Source organism: Pecten maximus, chromosome 6 (assembly GCF_902652985.1).
Source record: "Pecten maximus chromosome 6, xPecMax1.1, whole genome shotgun sequence".
In the NCBI taxonomy this organism is placed as follows: Eukaryota; Metazoa; Mollusca; class Bivalvia; order Pectinida; family Pectinidae; genus Pecten; species Pecten maximus.
Genome location: NC_047020.1, coordinates 29096334 through 29106563, shown reverse-complemented (window position 1 = coordinate 29106563; position 10230 = coordinate 29096334). Strand labels below are relative to the sequence as shown.

Sequence of the window (10230 nt, the reverse complement as noted above, 5' to 3'; positions counted from 1 at the left end):
CAACCTCCATTCTCACATCCCAAAATATCACACCCAACCTCCAACATCTCACATCTCAAAATATCACACCCAACCTCCAACAGATCACATCCTAAAATATCACCCCGTCGGCCATATATGGACCGTGGATTTGTCACTTCGTGGCAATGATCATGATGAAACACTTTATACGTATACTATATATCTAGCTACTATAACTTGTGCAAAGTCCTTGTGACAAAAGTACACATATATGGTCGATAACTTACCTCAGCATTTTTGATTGTGTATGTGATTTTTTTTTTTTTTTTTTTCATTCTTGAACGATGTGATCAGCATCTGTCAGGCATCACCACGTGCACGTCGCGTACCACTGTCTAAACTCCTGCCCGTAACCACACTTGGTATCCGGGATCCGGTACGTTTCGGCGACAGCTAGGTTACAATTGTCTTAATAAAGCTTCTAAATTGACGCCATCTATTTAAGAGAATAAAATGAGTATGGGTTATTTAAATTAATTTAACGCGTGTTTTCAAATTTAAGTGTCTATAGTATTCCTGAACATCACAGTTACTGGTAAAAAAAATCCGGAAAATATCGAAACTTATTGTGCTTTCATTTTCACCAGCGTAAGTCTGTCTGGGCCATTCCTAGTACTCGATATTTTTACTTTTGATCTTATTAGACCCTTTTAATTATCTCTTATACTATGATGTTCACGATTCTATGGTGATCCGTTAGGGCCAAATTTCCAATATCGCTCCTTCGACCTAAACGCGAAGGAGCGAGTTTGAACTTCTACTCTTATTAGATCTTTTTCATTATCATTATACTATGATGGTTCACAATTCGTGTCATTTTCGTCTTTCCATGATAAAACTTTGTAAGATTTAGTAGTGTTTTCTTCTTCCGTCTTATACTAGCTTGAAAACACTAAAGAAACTACATTTAGTGACTTCATGTTTTTGTTTAGAATCGAACCACGTACAATTTACCTCTCGGTTTCATATGGTTCAAGTCTGTCTCCGATGTTTCTCAAAAACTGGACAGAGCTGTCATTATCTTCCAAAGCTACCAAGGTCAAATGTATTGTGTTAAATTATTCTTTTATATTTTTTTGGGGGGGGGGGGGTGTATTTATTTATAGGTCTGTATGCTTGGACGGACGGTTTCGTCTCATGTTCAGCTTCATTCAAATGAATGACCTTGATATTACAACTTATATACATTATCGAAGAGATTGGTCAACTATGTACTATGTATGTACAATGCCTCATTGGGACATGGCCGAAATCAAGTTTGGACTCAGATATTTATGAAATGTATGGTGTTCCGTTAGGGCCAAATTTCCAATATCGCTCCTTCGACCTAAACGCGAAGGAGCGAAGGAGCGAAAATACGATGGCGAAGGAGGGAAGAAAACCGTCGTATTTTCGCTCCTTCGCCATCGTATTTTCGCTTCTTCGCTCCTTCGCTCCTTCGCCATCGTGTTTTCGCTCTTTATAGCGAAGGAGCGCTATTGAAAATTTGGCCCAAACGGAACACCATAGAAATGCTATTTATGAGAGTAGGATTGTGTGTACGATAATAGGAAACAAGTTTTATGATAAATATTCAAGAAATTTTATCTAGAAACAAAATTGCTCAAAGACAATTTTAGTCTACAATGTTACCTGAAGAAACCTATCGATCAATCATAAGTTACGCTGTCATAAGCTTGACATTGTTAGTGGAAGATTCCGAAATTTGGCAAGATCGAGTAGAGTAAGTACATTGTGTAATGCTAATGATATTGAGGAAGAGTTATATTTACGGGTCAGATACCTGAAACCATATTATTGGCGTTGTCCCAGTGTATTCAAACTTGTTGAATTTTTCAGTGTTAATAATATAAAAGATTTAATGATCTCGGAATGTATATAAAATTTGCTTTTAAAAGCGTGCTCAGACATCAAAGTATAATCACAAGTGTGTGCTAACCTACGGTATTTAAATACAATTATCTCTCCTGGACATGTTTACCAAGGCTTCGTGGTTGGACGCTCCCTTGCCGTGTTGGTTTGTGTTTCTCGGGAGAATTGAGAAACATGCTGGTCTGTACTGTCCTGGTTGTGTCCTTTGGCAAAGACACTTTACCCTTATAGTTCTGGATGGCATGCAACGGGCTTCTCATATGTTGTTCGGTGAAGTAGTCACCAACTACTGCAGGAGACCCCGTCTTAAAATGACACTGGCTGTGTATCTTAGTTTATGAGCTATCAGACTCGGCTAGGTGTTAATTTTCTGACGGCGGCGACGTCAACTGTTTTGCGTTTAGATCTGTTACTGAAAAAAGTTAAGTCCAGCTTTTGCTAAAACTTAGTAGATAACAAAGTGGACATCTCAACACATCCTTTTCCGCGGAATATAATCGAGAATTTATGGTCCAGTGACTGCATGGAATTGTGTTCTGAGAATGTTCATGTGGAATCTTCATTTTGAAATTTTATGTTAAGCCCTATTTTAAAGGGTATTAATCACTGATCCTCCTCCCTATTTTCAATTCAATTCCATTCTGTTATTGACTACATAGGCGTACAGTCATATATACACCAAACATGTAAGCATACAGTGTAAACATATGAGCTATTAACACACACGTACGTAGAAACTAGTATCATATATTTAAATTACGGCAATTAATACTAACACATCTATTATCTTATATAATGGTCTAAGGGAGACAACTGCATCATGCATTTAACATGTAAGTTATTTTAAATTGTCTATATAGTTGAAACACTCTTTCAAGTATTGACATAGTTTTTAGTAGATAAATAAGTCACTGGATTCACTATTGTTTTAATAGGGTCATCACCTGTGTACATGGTGGCATTAAAGATGTCTCTAAATTTTGACTTAAATAGTTAAGTTTCATTACAGTAAATAACAAAGTGTTTTTCATCTTCAACAAAGAATTTGCATGAATAACAAAAGCGTCTATTCTTAGGAATGGGTGGTTAAGAATACCTGCCAGTTTCAATATAAAGTGAATGCGCACTTATTCTTCGTTTGGTTAAAAAATATCTAGGCATATCAGATTTTCTAATTGGAAATTTAAGGTAGTTTTGTACAGTGTGGTTGTTGTGGATTATATTATTAGAACATCACTATAAAATTTTAGTTTACCAGACCCGTAAGTTCTGAGATATAATATCCAACTGTGTCTTTGATTTAATATTGAAAAAAAAAAATCCTTTTTATTTCTTATCAGTTGACATGGGGTGTCTAAGCTTTGGACATTTAGTCTTTGTTGAAGTGAAGATAGTAGCTTATTACAAGATTTTTGGTAGCCTTTCCCAGGTAAACTTAAGATCAGAGACATAATCTCTGTTAAGATGTTTAAAAAGTGAACGATATTTGATTACACTGCATCAACCGCCTAATGGAAAGTGACCCTTTTTGGTGAATCACAAGAACGCTTTAACTTTTCATCGCGGAGTTCGCTTTTCTTTCAAACGTTAAATTGACCTCGATCTTCCCGCGAAATTGCAATTCCAGCAATCCTGCCCGCCAGAAAGACACGATGAGTTTATGGGTTGATAAATACCGTCCAAATTCTCTCAATAAACTAGACTTCCACAAGGAGCAGGCAGCCCATTTGAAAAAGCTGGTTAGTATAACACAATCATTCTTGTTTTTCTTTTACGTTTTAGTTACATGTACGCAGCTGACAACACATGATCTGTTGAGTGTTGTCCTCCATCGAATAAACAATCGGGCTCTGATATTTCCGTGTTTCAGCAGCGAGATTATAATTTATACATGGGCTGGATTGATAACCGAGGTTTAGTCACATTGTCCCGTTCACTAGGCAAGACGTTTCTGTATCCATCTAACCACTTGAGTTTTTGGACTCTTGCATGTACGTGTTACCCTATAAGATAACCCTATGTATATATAGTATATAATATACGTGTGTGTGCAGCACATGACGTACATATATCTCATCAGTCTAACATCAATAGAAAGCCTTTTGGCTATGTAGATGTATAAATAGTATTTACAAATAAATGTTTAAAAAATTGTATTCGTATATATGATTGCATATATAGATGTACATGCTCAGTTAACCATCTTAGGAATACATGCAGTCCTAGATACTTGGTTGGGATTTTATGGCGTGATTCTTCCAGTGGTTATTTATCCTATGTTTAAAAATGTTCAGGTTTTCGGCTGAAACCACCTCCTGAGGGAAGGCATTCCAGGTATCTATTTTTCTATTGCTGGAAACATTCTGGGCGACATTCAGACGAAAGGGTTTCTTTTTGTTGTGTCCCCTTGTTCCGATATATGTTAGACGTTCTATTCTTACATTTTGCATGGATATATAAAGCTATTTATAGCTATGAAATTTTATACAGGTATGCATAGTGATACATGACATCTGTTTGATGATGCATTGTAATCCCATTGATGAAATTTATTTTAAGAAGATATTTTGAAGTAAAGAAAAATGCTTAGTCGACCTTGCCAATTCCCCATCACATCTGACATTACAGGTAAACAGTGGGGATTTCCCTCACCTGATTGTGTATGGACCATCAGGAGCAGGAAAGAAGACACGGATCATGTGTCTTCTGCGTGAGCTGTACGGATCTGGAGTGGAAAAATTGCGCATAGAGCAACACAACTTTACAACCCCTTCCAATAAAAAGTTGGACATATCCACTATCTCCAGTAACTACCACATAGAGGTCAACCCAAGGTCAGTAACTCATCGTCTGGCAGTGGTAAGGATTTGTATAGTACCAATTAATAATCTCACTGCTAGGTTTTTTTTATATTGATAATTGAAAATGCTGCAATCAATTCGAAAAGACTACTCAATGTTCAGCAGATAAACAAAAAAGTTGGGAAAGACAAAATGTCCATCGCTTACCACTAAATCTGTATAAATGTAGTAGTGTAAAGATTTCACTGTACCAAAGATTAATGGATTGACCGAAGAGATGTCATATGAGCCCATTGGGCCTCTTGATGAGAATAGATGTTTAACATAATTTGATCCTGTGTTTTACAGTGACGTGGGAAATAATGACAGAGTAGTCATTCAGGAGCTCATAAAGACAGTTGCACAGACAAACCAGCTTGAGTCATCATCACAGAAAAGCTTTAAAGGTATACATAATCTGTTCACTGTAAAGTATACAAACCAGCTTGTCATCTTCACAGAAAAGCTTTAAAGTATATCTTGTTGTTGATTTCTACATACTGGACAAAAGAGGTGATAAAAAAAGTTTTCATCTCATGTTGACCACAACCCCATTAAATAGGAGTGATAATCTTGTGCATTTAATACTGACCAAGGTTTTATTACAAATTCGCCATTAATGTCATCATGTGTCATTACTGAATAATTAACCCTTTATACTTGTACTGCAGTGGTCATTTTGACCGAGGTTGATCGTCTCAGTGTTGACGCCCAACATGCTCTACGACGGACCATGGAGAAGTACATGGCCACCTGTCGACTGATTCTCTGCTGCAACTCCACTTCGAAGGTCATTCCTGCTATCCGCAGTAGGTGCCTGGGGGTCAGGGTGGCAGCCCCTTCCATAGAACAGGTAAATATATCTACATGGAGTACATACAGCAGGTGTCTGTGGGTTAGGATGGCAGCCTCCTCCATAGAACAGGTTAATATATCTACATTGAGTACATACAACAGGTGCCTGGTGGTCAGATGGTAGGTCAATGATTGAACACTTATATTAACCCATAGAAAATGTAGATACAGGCATGTTTAGTCTGTCACCAAAGAAACAAGACAGATGTTATCCATGTATTTACTGATTTTGTGAAATGTGAAATCTTTGTCAGCACCACATGAATATGGCACTCTGCTTCAATTTCAGATAAGTCAGATCCTTCAGAGTGTTTGTAAGAAAGAAGGATTGACCTTGCCATTGGAATTAGCTACCAAAATAGCCAAAAAGAGCAACAGAAATCTGCGCCGTGCCCTGCTGATGTGTGAGGCATGCAGAGTCCAACAGTAAGTCATACGTAACTTTAATGCAACTTGAATGTAGTTTGTATAGACGTTAGTCTTAAACACAAACAGCTATTGACCACTGTCAGAAATATCTGGGTTTTTTTTGTCAAGCAGACAATGGAAAAATCCAAACAAAATGTAATGCAATAGTCTCCTATGCACTGGATCAATTTATTAGTCTTCTACCGGTGAAACCAGGGGACTATAGGTTTCATCCCCGTCTGTCAGTTCGTCCGTCCACTCTGTTTTCCGTACTTTTCTCAGTCGTGCTTTTAAGGAATGTTGATGAAAGTTGGAATGTAACTTCAGTAGGAGTAGATACAGATCAAGTTCGAGTTTCAGGATTTTTGGGTTAAGGACACTTACTATTTTTAGCAGGATCACTAGGGGACATGTATTGCTTCAGCAATATCCAGCATGCTTGTTTTTGTCAAGATTAAGCTACTTTATTTGAACTGTGGTACTTTGATTACTTTTATGTGTTTGTGTATAACATCAAACCCACAGGAAACTAGGAATATGTATATATATAGTGCCTGATACCTGTGATATGGAGGTGGAACAATTCACCTATATGGAATCATTATGATGTATAGGTATCCATTCCGACCTGACCAAGAGGTGACTGAGCCTGACTGGGAGTTGTACCTTAAAGAGACAGCAAATCTTATCGTCCAACAACAATCGCCAAAACGGTAAGTCGCTTCAAATCTTGTATTCAAAGTAAAGAACTGATTTGTCCAGTCATTTAAAAAATAAAAAGTTTTCAACAATCCTAGAATGATTGTTTATCATCAATCAAATGTTATCTTCTGTTGATTTCTGAGCACAAACAAAGTGGCAGTTTTGGCTGATACAGTAGATATGAAGAGAATCCAGAATCCCTTTTCTGTGGAGAGATCGTATAATGTAGAACAAGTTTATTCTAAATGACAAATGTCCGGTGAATTTTCAACAACTTGGTGTGATATCCAAGTTAGATAAAACAAAGAATATTTCAATCTTGAGTTTGTTGAGAGATGCTATTTATAACATTACAACCTTAACTATTGTTGCCAGGCTACTGGAGGTCCGAGCACGTCTGTATGAGCTTATCACACATTGTATACCGGCAGATGTTATCATGAGGGTAAGTATGATTTGTGTTTTTAGTTCACTTCACATGAAGTGACCTATTCTAATTGCCTTTTTGTCCATCATTGTGTGTCTGTACACAATTTGCATTTTTGACTTCTCCTCAGATCGTGATCGTTGTGTCCCATGAGCCTCTTGTTGTTTCTGTTAACGTCGACAGTTGTATGATATATACATATTATTTTGTTGTCACTATAGTCCAAGATATAAGAGCAGAAAACACCATTACATTTTATATATGACATTATTATGTATATTACCTGTGTTAATTCTGGAGAGACTGATCCTTCACGAGGGGTCAAATTGACCTTGACTAGTTTTGAGTTTGACCATAAGCATCGTGTTTACATTGTGTATATTAATTATCAGTTTTATATACAAGATAAAAGGGAAAATCCAAAGTCTGGTATTGCTTTCACCTGTCCATCGACATAGAATGGACATTGGTACTCCACGACGATGTACTAGGTGATATTTTCACAGGAGATATAATGTTGTTAATGTAACAGACCATGATTAAATTTAAATCACTGCCTCCGCTAGGAATGGAAGCTGGTACCTCTGGCTTGCTAGCCTTACACTCAACCGATCAAGCTAAAGAGATCTCTTTAGCCGAGTGGCATATTGTGACTAGTATTACCAGGGTTACACTAAATTTCACAGTCATTAAATATAGTGTGAAAATACATATCATAATGTAGTACATGTAACGGCAGAATGTTTACAAGGCATGATTTGGTGAAATTTGAAACCCATTAACTAGGTCTGACTGTGAGTGACAACTGAGAAATATTAGCCCTGTGAAATTGAACAACTCTCCAGTAAAGATACAGATTAACAGTGCAGAATAATATACTTTCATCTCTAAGCAGTTCTTGTAATTAACTTATTACATTAAGTATAACATTATACTCCTCCACATTATCAGTGGTTTGTCCTTTAGTTAATAGACTAATGTTGTGTTGTTTCAGGGCCTACTACAGGAACTGGTGAAGAATTGTGATGGGGAGCTCAAATTGGAGGTGGTGCAGTCTGCTGCATACTATGAACATCGTCTTCAGACTGGACAAAAGGCCATTTACCATCTAGAGGCCTTCGTGGCCAAGTTTATGGCTATTTATAAACGTTTTTTCGAGGAAGGCATTGCAGATCTGTTCTGATGATTTACTGCCTTCTGTAACGCTTCTTCAAGGAAGCTTGTTATGACTTTCTTTACCAGAGACAATTCTTTCACAAAGACATCTCAGATATGTTCTGATGAGACTATACCTCACTGTATAGTACAGTTCTTGTTGAGTTATGAATCTTCATCAGAATGGTTTCATTTACCATGGTAACCAGACTGTAACAATGAGATTTGTTTAAACTGTGGTGTAAGTGGTGAGGGCTTTGATTAACACTGCGGGAGCCCTAGTGAGGGTCTAGACTAACATTGCTGGGGTTCTAGACTAGAATTGTTGGGTTTTAGTGAGGGTTTAGATTAATCTGATGAAACTTGATAAGAGAGTGCTTAGTGATGAGATACATGTTAAACTGTGATTCTACATTAGAAACGAAAATTACGTCAAGTTTTAAAATGAAAAGTTTGTGTGTAAATGAAATTGTGCTATTAAAATGTAATAACATGTATAAATAGTCTGAATCTTTGTTGAATAGTGGCCATCTCAACAAAAGTACTGAATTACTTGTAAGCAATAAAATATAGGTTGCTGAAACCTATTTTTTGTGTGTGATGTACATCATCTTTCCAAAATGTACCGGTATCCACACACGAATAAGTAAGATCCCTTGCGAGTCAGTATTGTTCATGAAGATACAGTCCACAAGATATGAAGAATTGTTCAGAAGCTAGTTTTGGTTATCTTATTCCATTTTAGGCTATTTCTATAGATAGCAACTGACCATACATGGTGTCTTGGCCTTTCCTTCCCATTCCTTAATTACCTTGGCCTTTCCTTCCCAATCCTTAATCACCTCTGCCTTTCCTTCTCAATCCTTAGTAGCCTTAGCCTTTCCTTCCCAATCCTTGATAACCTTGGCCTTGCCTTCCCAATCCTTGATAACCTTGGCCTTTCACTCACAATCCTTGATAACTTTGGCCTTACCTTCCCAATCCTTAATCACCCCGGCCTTTCCTTATCAATCCGTAGTAACCTTAGCCTTTCCTTCACAATCCTTAATAACCTTGGCCTTTCCTTCCCAATCCTTAATCATCTCTGCCTTTCTTTCTCAATCCTTAGTAATCTTAGCCTTTCCTTTCCAATCCTTGATAACCTTGACCTTGCCTTCCCAATCCTTGATAACCCTTGGCCTTTCACTCACAATCCTTGATAACCTTGGCCATACCTTTCCAATCCTTGATAACTTTGGCCTTACCTTCCCAATCCTTGATAACCTTGGCCTTTCTTTTCCAATCCTTGATAACCTTGACCTTGCCTTCCCAATCCTTGATAACCCTTGGCCTTTCACTCACAATCCTTGATAACCTTGGCCTTACCTTCCCAATCCTTGATAACCTTGGCCTTTCCTTCCCAATTATTGATAACCTTGGCCTTACCTTCCCAAACCTTGATAACCTTGGCCTTTCCTTCCCAATCCTTGATAACATTGGCGTTTCCTTCACAATCCTTAGTAACCTTGGCCTTTCCTTCTCAAACCTTGATAACCTTGGCCTTACCTTTCCAATCCTTGATAACCTTGGCCTTTCCTTCCAAAACCTTAATAACCTTTGCCTTTCACTCTCAATCCTTAATAACCTCAGCCTTTTCTTTCCCAATCCTTGATAACCTTGGCCTTTTCTTTCCCAATCCTTGATAACCTTGGCCTTTCATTCACAATCCTTGATATTCCTGGCCGTCCTTTTGAATCCTGAAATAAAACTATTCTGGGATATTATCATAGTTGACCACTGTATATTTAATTGCATTGTAATTGTTAGAAATAAAGTTTCTGGGGGAATGATGCCACTGACTTATTGGTATGAGGAACACTTACATACCAAACTCTCCTTTACATGTACCATAACCCTTCTGTTTACCCTTGCCAAGGCTTTGTTACTTACATATATGTAATTCTGATAAAT

The 10230-nt window shown here is 37.5% G+C and overlaps 1 protein-coding gene across 1 annotated transcript; it reads left to right on the top strand.

Annotated features, from left to right (window-relative positions):
- Positions 1–3473: 3473 nt before the first annotated feature.
- LOC117329479 (replication factor C subunit 3-like) lies at positions 3474–8777 on the top strand. The gene is made up of 8 exons (XM_033887435.1): positions 3474–3632; positions 4522–4727; positions 5043–5140; positions 5405–5586; positions 5878–6014; positions 6611–6709; positions 7074–7143; positions 8120–8777. Exons 1-8 carry the CDS (start codon positions 3546–3548, stop codon positions 8306–8308), a joined length of 1068 nt encoding a protein of 355 aa, XP_033743326.1. The 5' UTR covers positions 3474–3545; the 3' UTR covers positions 8309–8777.
- Positions 8778–10230: the final 1453 nt, after the last annotated feature.